General features: G+C 48.6%; 1 protein-coding gene across 9 annotated transcripts in view; it reads right to left on the reverse strand.

The window, feature by feature from the left end:
* The window catches only part of susd1 (sushi domain containing 1), a 242,111-nt gene extending 227,747 nt beyond the window's left edge, over positions 1-14,364 (reverse strand). For all 9 annotated transcript variants that reach the window (XR_011594156.1, XR_011594157.1, XM_070888154.1 and 6 more), the window contains exons 1-2: positions 14,250-14,364; positions 804-935 (exon numbers count right to left, since the gene is read on the reverse strand). Coding sequence is in view for 7 of the 9 variants with exons in the window: in XM_070888154.1 (XP_070744255.1) it covers positions 804-935; positions 14,250-14,355 (238 nt within the window). In the remaining 2 variants the exon portion in view is untranslated. The remainder of the gene's footprint in view (positions 1-803; positions 936-14,249) is intronic.
* Positions 14,365-18,524: the final 4,160 nt, after the last annotated feature.

An 18,524-nucleotide genomic window follows, 5' to 3' on the forward strand; every position in this document is an offset into this window, starting at 1 on the left:
GTCTTTGGCCAGGGTCTCCCAGGTGTCGGTGGGGATGTTGCACTTTATCAAGGAGGCTTTGAGGGTGTCCTTGAAACGTTTCCTCTGCCCACCTGGGGCTCGCTTGCCGCGTAGGAGTTTTGAGTAGAACGCTTGCTTTGGGAGACTTGTGTCAGGCATGCGAACAATGTGGCCCGCCCAACGGAACTGGTCAAGTGTGGTCAGTGCTTCGATGCTGGGGATGTTGGCCTGATCGAAGACGCTAACATTGGTGCATCTGTCCTCCCAGGGGATTTGCAGGATCTTGCGAAGACATCGTTGGTGGTATTTCTCCAACGATTTGAGGTTTCTACTGTATATGGTCCACGTCTCTGAGCCATACAGGAGGGCGGGTATCACTACAGCCCTGTAGACCATGAGCTTGGTGGCAGATTTGATGGCCTGATCTTCAAAAACTCTCTTCCTCAGGCAGCCGAAGGCTGCGCTGGTGCACTGAAGGCGGTGTTGAACCTTGTCGTCGATGTCTGCCCTTGTTGATAATAGGCTCCCGAGGTATGGAAAGTGGTCCACGTTGTCCAGTTAGAGTTAAGGCATACATGCAGAAACCTCTCCATAACTGAACACACCTGTGCTGTGTGAATATTGGCAAATTGGGTGTTAATCACGTAATATTGTCCTTGTGCAAGCTTAGCTTTGTATTATCAAGTTCTGCCATTGCTAGATCGTAACATTACACTAAAGGCCCGACAGACAGAGCGTTTGTCTAGCTTCAGCCTACAAGCTTCGATCGTGTATATTGATTATTATTTTCTCAAATGTCTTACCTGTGCACAGACTAATTCCATTTCCAATGAATCCATAGTTACAGGTGCAAGTTTGCGAGCCATCCTTGATTGTGCATGAAGCATTAGCGTGACAGGAGGAACAAATATCCGGCTTTGCCTCAGGTGCTGCAGCTGCAACATAGAGGGAACATTCAGTAACTCAACACTGAATTGTACTTGACCCATCACTTTTCTCCTCCTGAAGGCAATGACTCCGTCTGCTCTAGAATTCCACTTCACCCAAAAGCTCACTCTATGTATGTTGAGCCGATTTTAACTTCAGGAGGACATTCACACTCGTCCCGGCCCCTCAAACACATTTTTCAACATAAAAACATCTTACCTGCGTTAGAGTTTCAGGGTTCTGGCCAATTAACCCTTTCACTCTTAAGTTCCCGAAACATTCGACTTGAGCCGTATTGGTGACCGTGATTATATTTTATTCAGTTATCCACTTTGGTGGTAAAAACAGAGAGACAGACTATTATCTGAATGGTGACAGATTAGGAAAAGGGGAGGTGCAAAGAGACCTGGGTGTCATGGTACATCAGTCATTGAAGGTTGGCATGCAGGTGCAGCAGGCGGTTAAGAAAGCAAATGGCATGTTGGCCTTCATAGCAAGGGGATTTGAGTACAGGGGCAGGGAGGTGTTGCTACAGTTGTACAGGGCATTGGTGAGGCCACACCTGGAGTATTGTGTACAGTTTTGGTCTCCTAACCTGAGGAAGGACATTCTTGCTATTGAGGGAGTGCAGCGAAGGTTCACCAGACTGATTCCCGGGATGGCGGGACTGACCTATCAAGAAAGACTGGATCAACTGGGCTTGTATTCACTGGAGTTCAGAAGAATGAGAGGGGACCTCATAGAAACATATAAAATTCTGACGGGGTTAGACAGGTTAGATGCAGGAAGAATGTTCCCAATGTTGGGGAAGTCCAGAACCAGGGGTCACAGTCTAAGGATAAGGGGTAAGCCATTTAGGACCGAGATGCGGAGGAACTTCTTCACCCAGAGAGTGGTGAACCTGTGGAATTCTCTACCACAGAAAGTTGTTGAGGCCAATTCACTAAATATATTCAAAAAGGAGTTAGATGAGGTCCTTACTGCTAGGGGGATCAAGGGGTATGGCGAGAAAGCAGGAATGGGGTACTGAAGTTGAATGTTCAGCCATGAACTCATTGAATGGCGGTGCAGGCTAGAAGGGCCGAATGGCCTACTCCTGCACCTATTTTCTATGTTTCTATGTTTCTAAGCAAGACTTGATATATTCCAGTGTCTGAGCAGTAGCTAAACAAGGCACAATCATGCGTTATATTACTCATTATGCGCTGGGTAGAAGGTCATGAGCTCCACAACTCTACCCCGCTGGCCGTGCTCCTTCCTCCAGTCGGTGTGACACGTCTGGTTCCTCCATCAGCCCGTCCCTCCTTGGACTGTCTGAAGGATTGTCCCAAGCACTCGGATGAATACCTCAAAACTCTTGTGCCTGAGAGGTCCCTTCTTATATGGTAGCATAGTGGTTATGTTACTAGACTAGTAATCCAAAGGCTTGGACTAATAATCTGGAGACACGAGTTCAAATCCCACCACGGCAGCTGGGGGAATTTAAATTCAGTTAATTAAATAAATCTGGAATTAAAAGTTCGTATCAGTAATGGTGGCCATGGAACTACTGGATTGTCGTAAAAACCCATCTGGTTCACTAATGCCCTTTAGGGAAGGAAATCTGCCATCCTTATCCAGTCTGGCGTATATGTGACTCCAGACCCACAGCAATGTGGTTCACTCGTAATTACCCTCTGAAATGGCCATGCAGTTGTATTCAAGAAGGCGGCTCACCATCACCATCTTCTCGAGGACAATTAGGGAAAGGCAATTAATGCCGACCTTGCCGGCGACACCCACATCTCGTGAATGAATAAAAAGAATACCTCTTCTACACAGCAAGGTCGATGGAGGTCAGTTAACCCAATCATTGACTTACACCTGAATTGCACTATCCAATTACAGGGATTCCACGTACCCACTGATCCACCTGTCCAAGCCAGATCATCACCTCATGACCCCCTGACATCATTGTTTTTCACTCCTGAACCCTTATCAGCTCATTACCATATCAATGGCAGGGCCTGGCTCAAACGTGGTAATTAGCTACTTTGGCTGAGAATGAAGAAGTTTAGGTCTTCCTTTGTCTCTCATCTGGGTCTCTGGAATCCCACCAATTTCGTTCACCTTGGGGCCTCCTGAGCAGCTGGTCTGCTGTTTTGTTCTGCTAAGAATATGTTGAGGCCTGTGTTTTAATTTTGGTCAAGGAAGGCCCATAAGCCTTGGTTCCCTTGATCTTACCTCCCAATCGGGTCTGCTCAGAACATTTCACAACAACGTTAAAAGTATGATTATAATTGTGCAGCAATTACATAATTAAATCTTTAAACTACAATTAATAATAGTATCATTTGATTTAGTCCATGTTAGTTCGTGGGAGAATCCGAAGTGGAGAGTTCCCAGCTTTCTCTGCGCAGCCTGCAGCGGTCCCTTTAAGGACTGCTCGTTAATCAATGCACACTTGGTACCAATAGGCGGAGCCTGTGAGGTGCACAGGAGGGCACCTGGGTGGTCCAGCTGTTAGCTCCAATCAAAATGGCAGTAAGGAGTGGGGATGGAGCAGTAGTTTCAGCTACATGCAGCGAAATTTGACCCCTGAAAGTTAATCACGGGATGTTGGCGTCGCTGGCAATGCCAGCATTTATTGCCCATCTCTTGAGAAGATGTGGTTAGGCACCTTCTTGAACCGTTGTAGTCTGTGTGGTGAAGGTACTCCCACAGTGCTGTTAGGGAGTTCCAGGATTTTGACCCAGCGACGATGAAGAAATGGCGATATACTTCCAAGTCAGGATGGTGTGTGACTTGGAGGGGAACTTGGAGGTGATGGTGTTCCCATGTGCCCGCTGCTTTTGTCCTTCTAGGTGATAGATGTTGCGGGTTTGGGTGGTGCTGCCGAAGAAGGCTTGGCGAATTGCTGCAATGCATCTTGTAGGCGCTGCAGCCACGGTGTGCCGGTGGGAGAAGGGAGCGAATGTTGAACATAAGAACATAAGAATTAGGAGCAGGAGTAGGCCATATGGTCCCTCGAGCCTGCACCGCCATTCAATAAGATCATGGCTGATTTTTGACCTCAATTCCATTTTCCCGCCCAATTTCCGTATCCCTTGATTCCCCTAGAGTCCAAAAATCTCTCTATCTCAGCCTTGAATATATACAATAATTCAGCATCCACAGCACTTTTGGGTAGAGAATGCCAAAGATTTACAACCCTTTAAGTTAAGAAATTCCTCCTCATCTCAGTCTTAAATGGCAAACCCCTTATCCTGAGACTATGTCCCCCTGGTTCTAGACTCTCCCACCAGGGGAAACAACCTCTCAGCACCCTGTCAATCCCCCTCAGAATCTTACATGTTTCAATGAGACTACCTCTCATTCTTCTAAACTTCAGAGAGTATAGGACCAATCTACTCAATCTCTCATCATAGGACAGCTCTCTCATCCCAGGAATCAAAATAGTGAACCTTTGTTGCACCGCCTCTAATGCAAGTATATCTTTCCTCAGATAAGGAGACCAAAACTGCACAGTACTCCAGGTGTGGTCTCACCAAAGCCCTGAAAAGGTGCAACATCCCCACTGACACCTGGAGTCCCTGGCCAAAGACCGCCCTAAATGGAGGAAGTATATCCGTGAGGGCTCTGAGCACCTCGAGTCTCATCGCCGAGAGCATGCAGAAACCAAGCGCAAGCAGCGGAAAGAGTGTGCGGCAAACCAGTTACACCCACCCCTTCCCTCAACGACTATCTGTCCTACGTGTGACAGGGACTGTGGATCTCGTATTGGACTGTTCAGCCACCTAAGGACTTATTTTAGAAGTGGAAGTAAGTCTTCCTCGATTCCAAGGGACTGCCTATGATGATGATGATGTATAATTGTAGCAGGAGTTCCTTACTCTTGTACTCCAACCCCCTTGCAATAAACAGCAACATATCATTTACCTTCGTAATTGCTTTGCAGTACCTTAATGCAAACTCTGTGTTTCCTGTACGAGGGCACCTAAATTTCTCCGAGCACCCAGCATTTAATAGTTTCTCACCATTTGAAAAATACTCTGTTTTTCTATTCTTGCTACCAAAGTGAATAACCTTACATTTCCCCACATTGTACTCCATCTTCCACATTATTGCCCATTCACTTAACCTGTCCATATCCCTTTTCAGGCTCTTTGTGTCCTCTTGTAAGAATCAGAGTGTTTATTAATGATAAAATTGATTCTGTGTATGTATAAATATTAAAAGTGTAGATTATACGGAAAGGCTGCAGTGTTGAAACAAAATGGAAGCTCACAGACTTCCAGCATGTGGTTTGTATATTGTCTTCTGGCTGGACAGAGCTTAAAGGAACATAGGTATTAATTGGAAAGCCATTAACCTGGTCAAGGAGTGGTGCCGGCTGTCCAGACAGATACATGTATGAAGAGAAGCCAATCAGGAACGGCCCTGGAATCAAGATCCAACTCTGAGGCGTCCTGAGAAACAATGGCTTTAAGAAGTGTAAAAACTCAAGCCAAAGATTGCTCAGTCTCTTTTCTTAAGCACACGGCAAAAGGCAGGACCTCTCTCTACGGACAAAGGAGCGGGCTATGTGCTTTGCCAGATATACCTTTTTATAAATCATTATTGTAACGTATCTGTTGTAACTAAGTTGATCCGTAGGCTAGCTGATGACTGCTGTTTCTCTGATAAGAAGTGCATGTGTGTATTTAATAAACTATTCCGAATTGTTTTAAAAGAATCAGCCTCGCTGTCAATTAAATGCCAGAGATTTAGAGATCTTACACTCCTCACAGCTTACTTTCCCACCTAGCTTTGTACTGTCAGCAAACTTGGATACATTACACTTGGTCACTTCATCTAAGTCATTAATATAAGTTGTAAATAGCTGAGGACCAAGCACTGATCCTTGCAGCACACTACCAACCTGAAAATGACCTGTTTATCCCTACTCTCTGTTTTCTGTCTGTTAACCTATCCTCTATCCATGCTAAAATATTACCGCCAACCCCATGAGCCCTTATCTTGCAAAGCAACCTTTATGCGCCACCTTATCAAATTCCTTTTGGAAATCCAAATATACTACATCCACTGGTTCCCCTTTATCTATCCTGCTAGTTACATCCTCAAAAAATTCTAATAAATTTGTTAAACACGATTCTCCTTTCATAAAACCATGTCGACTCTGCCTAACCATATTATGATTTTCTAGGTGGCCTGTTACCACTTCCTTAATAATGGATTAATCCTTGCCACTGGACCAAGACCTAGCTCTGTCAAACCCGTGTGATAGCTGGGTGTGCAACGGCCACATTAAAAAAATCCACGCACGGGCATCTTCCTCCCTTCAATATGCAGTTCAGGACCTGGAATATTAGGTCCTTCATTGAAACATCTGTCAACTCAACCCTTTTTGGCATGGAAGCAGGTCATCTTGAATACGAGGGACCACCTAAGAAGAGAATAATGGATTCCAGTATTTTCCCGACAACTGATGTCAGGCTAACTGGCCTGTGGTTCCCTGTTTTCTCTCTCCCTTCTTAAAGAGGGTGGATGGGGTGCCAATCAAGTAGGCTGTTTTGTCCCAGATGGTGTTGAGCTTTTTGAGTGTTGTTGGAGCTGCACTCAGCCAAGCAAGTGGAGAGTATTCCATCACACTCCTAACTTGTGCCTTGTAGATGGTGGAAAGGTTTTGGAGAGTCAGGAGGTGAGTCATTCGTCGCAGGATACCCAGCCTCTGACCTGCCCTGGTAGCAACAGTGTTTATGTGGCTGGTTGAGTAAAGTTTCTGCTCAATGGTGACCTCCAGGATGTTGACGTTGGAGGATTCAGCGATAGTAATGCCGCTGGATGTCAAGGGGTGTGTGAGCTTATACATGCTATTTTAATGCAGTAATGTAAAGAGAACAAATATCCAACATATTGCAAACCAGAAAGTCTTGTAACCACAGCCTGGGTTGAGTCTTTGAGGTAGAAATTGCCCCCCGCCCGAAACAGGGCGCACGCACCCCGTTTCAATGGTTTTTCCCGTACCTGTGCTTGAGGTCACCTCTTGAGAAAAATGCAAAATTCCACTCTTTGTTGTTATTTTTTATTCGGATCAGGAAGTCGCTCTTAATGGGGGCGGATACGCAGTGGTGGCAACACCTGAGGGGCGGAAGTTGGGAGAGGTGCTGAGTCACTGCCGCGATGACGTTATCATGGCGCCGCGTCACCACAGTTCTCCCCTTCACTTAAAGGGGAGAGCCTTCATGATTTTAAAACTTCGGCCCACTGGGCCACCAGGGAGGGTTTCAGCCGGGCCAGCGGCCTGGCACCTAAGAGGGGGCGCCAGGCTGTCTGTTGGCAGCCCGGCCGAACCCAGGGGCATAATTGTCGGGTCGACCTGGCAGTCGGCTGACAAAAAAAAACATGGCGGTAGCGGCAGTGCATCTTCCCCTTTAAGGGGAGCCGCACCGCCATTGCAGAAGGCCACAGCCTCACTGGACCACCAGGAAAAAACAGGTTTTGGCACCGCTGGGCGGGTCGAAGATTTTCAGAGGGGAATGTAGCCGCCGGGGGGGGGCGTAGATCGGCGGTGCGCACGGTGATGACGCACTTATCACAGATTGGCAGCAGCAGAGCGGTAGGGGGGGGCTCGAGGCACTGCCAGGAAACCTCGGAAGGGCAATTGGGCTATCATTCCACGAAAAGTCGGTGGCCACTCCACTCTGCAGCATGGCCGCCGATTTGCGGTGGAATGATAGCCCAATTTACGGAGAGGGGCAATTTCGGCCCCTTTATCTCTGTGATCCTCTCTGTGCCTGCATGGCATAATGTCCCTATCTTTATAAACTAGGCAACTGTGGCAAGTATCCCTCGCCCTCCAAATGCACTTCACCTGAAGACTGCACCTGGTCTTGATTCCCCATGTGGTTAGGAATTGGATTGCACTGTCTGATAGGGTGGTGAATTCAGATTCAATAGTAATCTTCAAAAGGGAATTGGATAGATACTTGAAGCATAAAAAATTGCAGGGATATGGGGAAAGAGCGGGGGAGTGGGACTAACTGGATTGCTCTTCAAAAGAGCCAGCGCAGACTTGATGGGCCGAAATGATCTCATTCTGTTCTGCACTATTTTATGAATCTATGAAACACTACTGAAGATCGACGAGAGCATTTGTCTCGTATTTACCTGCACCATAGGCATTTAGCACATGAGAGCCAGACTGTAGTGGCTTCACTGGGAAAATTTTCATGACAAATAGTTGAAATAATTTATCAAGCAAAGCAATAGTGCTGAAAACACAGAAGTTGTTTGAAATAAAATTAGATGCCATGCTGGGAGAGTTGTGTACTGACAATGATCTTCAATGCCCTTTGCTCATCCCTGACTTATATGTTTTATATTGTTTAAACAACACAGAACATATTTGTAAATGTTCAACTAAAGCTTCAATACCTCATTCCATCACGTTGCAGTTGTTGCTACAACAACTTGTATTTATGTAGCCCCTTTAATGGACAAAAATGTCCCAAGGCACTACACAGAGGCATGAGGAACAAAACCAGACACAGAGCCAATGAAGGAGATATTAGGAGGGCTGACCAAAAGCTTGGTTAAAAGAGGGTTTTAAGGATGGTCTTAAAGGAGGAGAGGAAGGTGCAGAAATGGCAGGCTTTAGTAAGGGAACTCCAGAGAGTGAGACATTAAGCAGCTGAAGGCATGGTCACCAAAAATGGGGTGAAGAGGCTGGAGTCAGAACTGTAGAGTTCAGGTGGCGGGAGTGGGGGATGGGGAACTGCAGTGCTTCAAGAGGTTACAAGAAAGACAGGAAGGGGAGAGGGATTGAAACACAAGGTTAAGACGTTGAGGGACCAGAAGCCAATGTAAGCCAGCAACAATAGATTTGATGGGTGAGCGAGACTTGGTGTGGGTTTGAATATGAGCAGCAGAATTTTGGATGAGCTGAAGTTTACGGTGGAGGAAGGGAAGCTGACTATGAAAGCATTGGAATAGTAAATTCTGGAAGTTACAAAGCCTTAGGTGAGGGTTTCAGTGTCAGGTGGGGTAGAAGTGGAGATGGATGACGTTACAGAGGTGGAGGTAGGTGGTCCTTGCAATGAACAGGATAAGGGGTCAGAATCTCAGCTTGTGGTACAATAGGACACAGAGGTTACAAACATCCAGTGCAAGTTGAGCCACTTGGTTAGGAAGAGGGATGGAGTCAATGATGAGGATTTGGGGTTTATAGAGGACCCCAAGACAATGGCTCTGATATTCCCAATGTTTAGCTGGAGGAATTTAGAGCTCATCCAAGACTGAATGTCAGGCAAGCAGTCTGACAACACAGAGGTCGTGCAGAGGTCAAGAGTGGGTGTGCAGCGGTCGAGATATAGGGTTGAGGGGTCAAGAGAGGGCGTTGAGGGGTCGAGAGAGGGGGTGGGGAGGTAGAGAGAGGGGTTGGAGGGGTCAAGAGAGGTGTGGGTGGAGAGGTAGAGAGAGGGCGTGGAGGGGTCGAGAGGGGCTTGGAGGGTTAGAGAGAGGGGTTGGAGGAGTAGAGAGAGGAGTTGGAGGGTTAGAGAGAGGGGTTGGCGGGGTGGAGAGAGGGGTTGGAGGGGTAGAGAGAGGTGCTGGAGGGATATAGAGAGGGGGTGGGGTGGTGGAGAGAGAGGGTGGGGTGGTAGAGAGGGGATGGGGTGGTAGAGAGAGGGGGCGGAGGGGTCGAGAGGGGCTTGGAGGGTTCGAGAGAGGGGTTGGAGGAGTAGAGAGAGGAGTTGGAGGGTTAGAGAGAGGGGTTGGAGGGGTGGAGAGAGGGGTTGGAGGGGTAGAGAGAGGGGGTGGGGTGGTAGAGAGAGAGGGTGGGGTGGGGTGGTAGAGAGGGGGAGTGGAGTGGTAGAGAGGAGGGGTGGGGTGGTAGAGAGGAGGGGATGGGGTGGTAGAGAGGAGGGGTGGGGTGGTAGAGAGGAGGGGTGGGGTGGTAGAGAGGAGGGGTGGGGTGGTAGAGAGGAGGGGTGGGGTGGTAGAGAGAAGGGGTGGGGTGGGGTGGTAGAGAGGGGGGTGGGGTGGTAGAGAGGAGGGGTGGGGTGGTAGAGAGGAGGGGTGGGGTGGTAGAGAGAAGGGGTGGGGTGGGGTGGTAGAGAGGGGGGTGGGGTGGTAGAGAGGAGGGGTGAGGTGGTAGTGAGGAGGGGTGGAGTGGTAGAGAGGAGGGGTGGAGTGGTAGAGAGGAGGGGTGAGGTGGTAGTGAGGAGGGGTGGAGTGGTAGAGAGGAGGGGTGGGGTGGGGTGGTAGAGAGGGGGTGGGGTGGTAGAGAGAGGGGGTGGGGTGGGGTGGTAGAGAGGGGGGTGGGGTGGTAGAGAGAGGGGGTGGGGTGGTAGAGAGGAGGGGTGAGGTGGTAGTGAGGAGGGGTGGAGTGGTAGAGAGGAGGGGTGGGGTGGGGTGGTAGAGAGAAGGGTGGAGTGGTAGAGAGGGGGGGTGGGGTGGTAGAGAGGGGGGGTGGGGTGGTAGAGAGAGGGGGTGGGGTGGTAGAGAGGAGGGGTGAGGTGGTAGTGAGGAGGGGTGGAGTGGTAGAGAGGAGGGGTGGAGTGGTAGAGAGGAGGGGTGGGGTGGGGTGGTAGAGAGGGGGGTGGGGTGGGGTGGTAGAGAGGAGGGGATGGGGTGGTAGAGAGAAAGGATGGGGTGGGGTGGTAGAGAGAGGGGGCGGAGGGGTCGAGAGGGGCTTGGAGGGTTCGAGAGAGGGGTTGGAGGGGTGGAGAGAGGGTGGGATGGGGTGGTAGAGAGGGGGAGTGGAGTGGTAGAGAGGGGGGGTGGGGTGGTGTGGTAGAGAGGGGGGGTGGGGTGGTAGAGAGGGGAGGTGGGGTGGTAGAGAGGGGGAGTGGGGTGGTAGAGAGGGGGTGGGGTGGTAGAGAGGAGGGGTGGGGTGGTAGAGAGGAGGGGTGGGGTGGGGTGGTAGAGAGGGGGTGAGGTGGGGTGGTAGAGAGGAGGGGTGGGGTGGGGTGGTAGAGAGGGGGTGAGGTGGGGTGGTAGAGAGGGGGTGAGGTGGGGTGGTAGAGAGGGGGTGAGGTGGGGTGGTAGAGAGGGGGTGAGGTGGGGTGGTAGAGAGGGGGTGAGGTGGGGTGGTACAGAGGAGGGGTGGGGTGGGGTGGTAGAGAGGGGGTGAGGTGGGGTGGTAGAGAGGGGGTGAGGTGGGGTGGTAGAGAGGGGGTGGGGTGGGGTGGTAGAGAGGGGGTGAGGTGGGGTGGTAGAGAGGAGGGGTGGGGTGGGGTGGTAGAGAGGGGGTGAGGTGGCGTGGTAGAGAGGAGGGGTGGGGTGGGGTGGTAGAGAGGGGGGGTGGTGTGGTAGAGAGGAGGGGTGGGGTGGGGTGGTAGAGAGAGGGTGAGGTGGGGTGGTAGAGAGGAGGGGTGGGGTGGGGTGGTAGAGAGGAGGGGTGGGGTGGGGTGGTAGAGAGGAGGGGTGGGGTGGGGTGGTAGAGAGGAGGGGTGGGGTGGGGTGGTAGAGAGGAGGGGTGGGGTGGGGTGGTAGAGAGGGGGTGAGGTGGAGTGGTAGAGAGGAGGGGTGGGGTGGGGTGGTAGAGAGGGGGGGTGGGGTGGTAGAGAGGAGGGGTGGGGTGGGGTGGTAGAGAGGAGGTGTGGGGTGGGGTGATAGAGAGAGGCTGGGAGGAGGTTGAGCTGGTCAACATTGGCGAACATGGGAAAACTAATCCCATAGTTTCGGCTGATGTTGCCAAGAGGTAGCAAGTAGATGAAAAAGAAAAGAGAAAGACTTGCTTTGATATAGCACCTTTCATGACCACCAGATATCCCAAAGCGCTTCACAACCAATTAAATCCTTTTTTGAAGTGTAGTTACTGTTGTAATGTAGCAAATGCAGCAGCCAATTTACACACAGCAAGCTCACACAAACAGCAATGTGATAATGACCAGATAATCTGCTTTTTAGCAATGTTGATTGAGCGATAATTTTTGGCTAGGACCCCAGGGATAACACCCCTGCTGTTCTTCAAAATAGTGTCATGGGATCTTTTACATCCACCTGAGAGGGCAGACGGGGCATAGGTTTAATGTCTCATCCGAAGGTCAGCACCTTCGACAGTGCTGCGCTCCCTCAGCACTGCACTGGAGTGTCAGCCTGGATTTTTGTGCTCAAGTTTCTGGAGTGTTGAGCCTGCTACTTTTTGACTCAGGGTGCTACCAACTGAGCCACAGCTGACACTGATGAGGAAGAAGTGGGGCCAAGCATGGATCCTTGGGGGCATTCTGCAGGTGATGGGCTGAGAAGCCGTTACTGGAGATGCTGTAGCTACAATTGGATAGGTAGAAACATAGAAACATAGAAACATAGAAAATAGGTGCAGGAGTAGGCCATTCAGCCCCTCGAGCCTGCACCACCATTCAATATGATCATGGCTGATCATGCATTTCTGTACCCCATTCCTACTTTCTCTCCATACCCCTTGATCCCTTTAGCCATGAGGGCCACATCTAACTCCCTTTTGCATATATCTAACGAACTGGCCCCAACAACTTTCTGTGGTAAAGAATTCCACATGCCCACAACTCTCTGAGTGAAGAAGTTTCTCCTCATCTCGGTCCTAAATGGCTTACCCCTTAGCCTTAGACTGTGTCCCCTGGCTCTGAACTTGCCCAACATCGGGAACCTTCTTCCTGCATCTAACCTGTCCAATACAAGAAAAGAATTGGACAGGGATAGAGTATTTGGAAGAGGATGGTGTGATCAACTGTATCGGAGGCTGCAGAGTTGTAATACAATGTTACTCTATATTATAAGGTTTCCTTTTTGAAGATCTAAAGAAACATGTTTACAGCACTGCAAATCTCTCTTGGACTCAGACCAAGTATATATGTTACAGGACAGAAACAGGCCATTCCATGCCGGTGTTTATGCTCCACACGAGCTTCCTCCCACCCCTCTTCATCTCACCCTATCAACTGTTTATCTAGCTTCCCCTTAACTGTATATATGCTATTCGCCTCAACCACTCCCTGCGGTAGGGAGTTCCACATTCTCACCACTCTCTGGGTAAAGAAGTTTCTGCTGAATTCCCTATTTGATTTATTGGTGACGATCTTATATTGATGATCCCTAGTTTTGGTCCCCCGCGCAATTGGAAACATCTCTGTGTCTACCCTATCAAACTCTTTCATAATTTTAAAGACCTTCATCTGGTCACCCCTCAGCCTTTTCTTCAACCATAATATTCACTTGAGCCATAAAGTTGTGAATTAATAGTGGTTCATTTTTTTTTTAAATAGAATTGCCCTTAACCTCACCTGAAGAAATAAAAAATTGAAGATAAGGTACTTCCACTCCGAGAGTTGTTGGGATTTGGGACGCTGTACCTGAAAAGGTGATGGAAGCCATAAATCATTTTAAAAGGGAGTTGTGCGGTACGTGAGGATGAGGAACGTACAGGGTTACAGACAAAAAGTGGGGGTGGGGTGGGACTAAGCTTGACTGTTCTTTCAAAGAGCCAGCACAGGCACGACGGGCCGAAAGCAGGAAAGGGGTACTGAGGTTGAATGTTCAGCCATGATCTTATTGAATGGCGGTGCGGGGCTCGAGGGGCCGAATGGCCTGCTCCTGCACCTAATTTCTGTGTTTCTATGTTTCTGTGCTGTACGTTTTTATGATTCGATGATTAATGTTCTGTAAACTTATTGGCAAGTCTTAACACACCCCCTAATTGCAATAGATATCTGAAGTTGATTATTTTCAAAATTCCAACTGATCAAGCATTAGTTTCTCTGCGTCACAGGGTACACAAATATAGTTTCAGTAGGAGCAGTAATTTTGAATAATTTCACAGGGAGCACTTATGACCATGAAACCTTATCGTGAGGACAAGCTGAGATATCACCCCTACAGATAACAAAACGTTAACTGTCTGTGAGTACAGCAAACACACGTGTGGCTTCTATAGGCTATTAATACCCATTCCGTGTACTATATAGTGACACATGTAATGCAATTTTTTTGAATGTACTACAAGGTATCCCATATTGTACCAAATTGTACTTGAACTGAAAAGCAAGGAAAAGCAAGGAAATGTATCGAACGGAACTGCCGTCAGCACCCAAATGTAGTGCAAAAACTATAACCATGAAGAACAGATACCTTACCATTACACTTTCAAAATGACGGTGGGAGAACTCCTGAAATTAAATGTGCAACTTCACTTTTATTGAAATGACTTCTGTGCGTCGAGGTATGTCTAATATTTTTTAATGATTTCGTTACCCAAATAAACTCAGTTGCTCTCCTACCCTCACACATTCACACACGTCAGTGCAGATTGGGGGTGGGGAAGTAAAGTTGAATTAATTTAAATTAATAAAATTAGCACTCACCGGAGAGGTGCAGGAAGCCAGTGTACAAGAGGCGCGTGTACAGGATCAGGACAGCGGCAGCGCGGCTCCAGCCCCGGTTCTTGCCCGAGGTCACCTCAACCCTCATAGCCAGCACAAGCACTCTGAATTTAACAAGAGGAGCCCCGCTTGTCCTTATATCCCTGGCAGCAGTATCTTTTCCTGTCAGTACTGCCTGCTTCCACTGTTATCTGGTTACCTTCGATAAGTGTGGCTTTAATAGATTAAAAAGTCTGTTTTGTTTATATATGGCTATTCCTATTCTGACAGAAATAACCAGCAAGGCTGTCTCGGATGAAGTGACTTTTACTGACTTCTGGGTTTTTGCAAAGTCATTTCCATTTCGCAATTAATTGCTACTATTATATTCAGCCGTTGTTACATTAGGGTGAAAGGATTAATATTAACTTATGCTTGTAGTCTGTTCAATAGCAATATATAATTTTATTTTTAGTCTATTCAAGTATTGGGTCTACACTATCAATATATCATCGTATTTACTCACGTATTGGGAATCCCCAATATCAATATATCATCTTATTTATTCAAGTATTGGGACTACCCCACTATCAATAATGTATACCATCTTGTGATTCACACCGTTCCCATTGCTAATACTGTGTATATAGATAGTAGGGTGGAGACGAACTGGTCAAAGCCCAGGGAGCTGTGACATTGCCCATCACAAGGGTTCCAGCTAATCCGAAGGAGGGGCTTTCGCACATGTGGCGCTTGGAGTTGGTTAAGTACAGATAAACATTGTTGTAATTTTATTTAAAGGGACACCGCCTTGGTGAAAAAGCTTTTCTGCTAGCCTATTTTTGAGTGGGGAAAACAAGAAGGTGTCCGGGATCAATCTTGATTTGATGATTTCATCCCCAGAGTTGCCATACATTATAATTACAGTGTATATAATTACACTGTAATTACATCCTCCCACCAGTGATGGCACTGCAGTGCTTCCACGGGAAGGAGCGTGATAACTTTACTGAGGCAATCTGCATTATAAATATGGCCGTGCGAATTTATAATAGAACATTGTCAGGAGTGCGTGTAGATACAAGATTTTTAATACATTATATAATGAGCACGCACTGTAAATTATTGCACCTGTTCGTAGTGGATGCATTGGTTGTAATCTACCAAAATTCCCTGGATTCTGGGGAGATCCCAGCAGACTGGAAGACTGCAAATGTAACAGCCCTATTTAAGAAAGGAGGGAGACAGAAAGCAGGAAACTATAGACCAGTTCGCCAAACATCAGTCATTGGGAAAATGCTGGAGTCCATTATTAAGGAAATAGTAGCAGGACATTTACAAAATCATAATGCAGTCACACAGAGTCAGCATGGTTTTATGAAAGGGAAATCATGTTTGACAAACTTGCTGGAGTTCTTTGAGGACGTAACGAGCAGGGTGGATGAAGGAGAACCAGTTGATTTTGTATATTTGGATTTCCAGAAAGCATTCGATAAGGTGCCGCACAAAAGATTATTGCACAAGATAAGAGCTCATGGGGTTGGGGGTAGTATATTAGCATGGATAGAGGATTGGCTAACTAACAGAAAACAGAAAGTCGGGATCAATGGGTAATTTTCAGGTTGGCAAACTGTAACTGTAATGTCCTTACACTCTACTATAAATTCACACGAGGCACATTCTGCAGACAAGGTCACTCTGTGACCCTAACCTTTATCCCCAGGACCAAGAAGTGCTGACCCTGAGTGGGACCTCCCTTTATATACCTGGATGACCAGGTGAGGAATGTCTCCCACAAGTTCACCCACTGTGATCAAGGTGTGCATTTCTTAGGTGTATACAGTATGCAGTGTTGTTACATGAAGGTTACAGTTACATGAAGGTTACATACATGACATCACCTCCCACCCAAATGTTTTATGGGGTCAAAGATTAAGTCTTTCAGGCGGTCGACACTCTCTCGTGGAGCGCCGCAGTTGGGGCTCTGGTTGTTGAGCCTTGGCATGCGTCTTTGTCATCTGTGGTGATTCCGGCTCATCCGGGCTGGCCGCAGGGACTGTGCATGCTGCTGAATGTTCTTGTTGCTCGTTCACTGGCAGTGGTGTGGGCAACATCTCATGATCATCCTCAGGTTCCTCAGTGTCCATGCTGAACCTTTTTTTTACTTGGTCCAGATGCTTGCGGCATATCTGTCCATTGTTAAGTCTGACCACTATGATCCTATTCCACTCTTTGCCAATTACAGTACCCTCAAGCCATTTGGGCCCCAAGGCATGATTAAGAACAAATACAGGGTCATCGATTTCTATACCTCTCCCCTTTGAGTTACGGTCATGGCACTCATTTTGGGACTGGCGCTTGCCCTCAACAATGTCTGACAGGACTGGACAAATGAGAGATAGCCGAGATTTAAGTGTACGTTTCACGAGTAGTTCCGCGGGCGGGACTCCCGTGAGCGAATGCGGTCGGGACCTATAAGCCAGCAGGAGGCGCGATAGGCGGCATTGAAGGGAGGGTTCTTGAATCCAGAACATGCCCTGTTTTATGATTTGGACCGCACGTTCCACCTGGCCATTGGAAGCCGGCTTGAACGGTGCTGTCCTGACATGTTTGATGCTATTACCCGATATGAACTCCCGGAATTCATAGCGAGTGAAACATGGGCCATTGTCGCTAACCAGAATGTCCGGCAAGCCGTGGGTCGCAAAGACCGCACGCAGACTCTCCACAGTGGTGGATGTCGTGCACGAATTCAATATGATGCACTCGATCCATTTCGAGTACTCATCAACGACAATGAGGAACATCTTTTCCATGAACAGGCCCGCATAGTCTACATGAATACGTGACAATGGCCTGTTGGGCCAGGGCCACGGGTTGAGTGGGGCCTCCCTGGGGGCATTACCCAGCTGGGCACACGTCATGCACCTGCGAACACAGAGTTCCAGATCTGAGTCAATTTCCGGTCACCATACATGTGACTGGGCAATGGCCTTCATTAGCACGATGCCTGGGTGCTCACTGTGAAGTTCCCTGATGAATGCTTCCCTTCCCTTCTGGGGCATGACTGCCCGGCTGCCCCATAGTAGGCAGTCGGCTTGGATGGAGAGCTCATCCATCCGTCTGTGAAATGGTCTGACCTCCTCAGGGCATGCTCCGTGTGCGGGCGCCCAATCCCCAGTCAGGACACATTTTTTAATCAAGGATAGGAGGGGATCTCTGTTGGTCCAGATTTTGATCTGGCGGGCTGTGATGGGGGAGCTTGTGCTGTCAAAGGCATCAACAGCCATGACCATCTCAGCGCTTTGCTCCGCTGCCCCCTCAGTGGTCGCCAGTGGAAGCCTGCTGAGTGCATCGGCGCAATTTTCAGTGCCTGGCCGGTGCCGTATGGTGTAGTCATGCGCAGCCAGCGTGAGAGCCCATCGCTGTATGCGAGCTGACGCATTGGCATTGACAGCTTTGCTGTCTGACAACAGGGATGTTAACAGCTTGTGGTTCGTTTCTAACTCGAACCTTCTGTCAAAAAGGTACTGGTGCATCTTTTTCACCCCATAGACACATGCGAGTGCTTCCTTCTCAACCATCCCATATCCCCATTCTGCTTGGGAGAGCGACCTGGAGGCATAAGCCACTGGTTGGAGTTGGCCCTCATCATTACTCTGCTGCAACACGCACCCAACCCCATAGGATGATGCATCACATGTCAAAACCAATTTCTTACAGGGTTGTACAGGGTCAACAGCTTATTGGAACAAAGCAGGTTTTGCGCCCGATTGAAAGCCCGTTCCTGACAGTCCCCCCAAAACCAATCGCAATCCTTACGCAGGAACCCGTGTAGCGACTCCAACAATGTGCTTAAGTTCGGCAGAAAGTTCCCAAAATAGTTCAAGAGTCCCAGAAATGAACGCAACTCCGATGTGTTGCCGGGCCTGGGCGCACGATGAATTGCCTCCGTTTTGGATTTGGTAGGCCGGATCCCGTCTGCAGCAACCCTCCTGCCCAAAAACTCGACCTCTGGGGCCAAAAACACAAACTTAGACTTCTTTAGTCGCAGGCCTACCTGGTCCAGTCGGCGTAGCACCTCCTCCAGGTTGTGGAGGTGTTCCTCGGTGTCTCGACCCGTGATAAGGATGTCATCCTGAAATACGATTGTTCCAGGGATGGATTTGAGCAGGCTTTCCATGTTCCTTTGAAAGATAGCGGCCGCTGATCGAATGCCAAATGGACACCTGTTGTAGACAAACAGCCCCTTGTGCGTGGTGATGGTGATCAGTAGCT

Source organism: Pristiophorus japonicus, chromosome 1 (genome assembly GCF_044704955.1).
Source record: "Pristiophorus japonicus isolate sPriJap1 chromosome 1, sPriJap1.hap1, whole genome shotgun sequence".
Classification (NCBI taxonomy): domain Eukaryota; kingdom Metazoa; phylum Chordata; class Chondrichthyes; family Pristiophoridae; genus Pristiophorus; species Pristiophorus japonicus.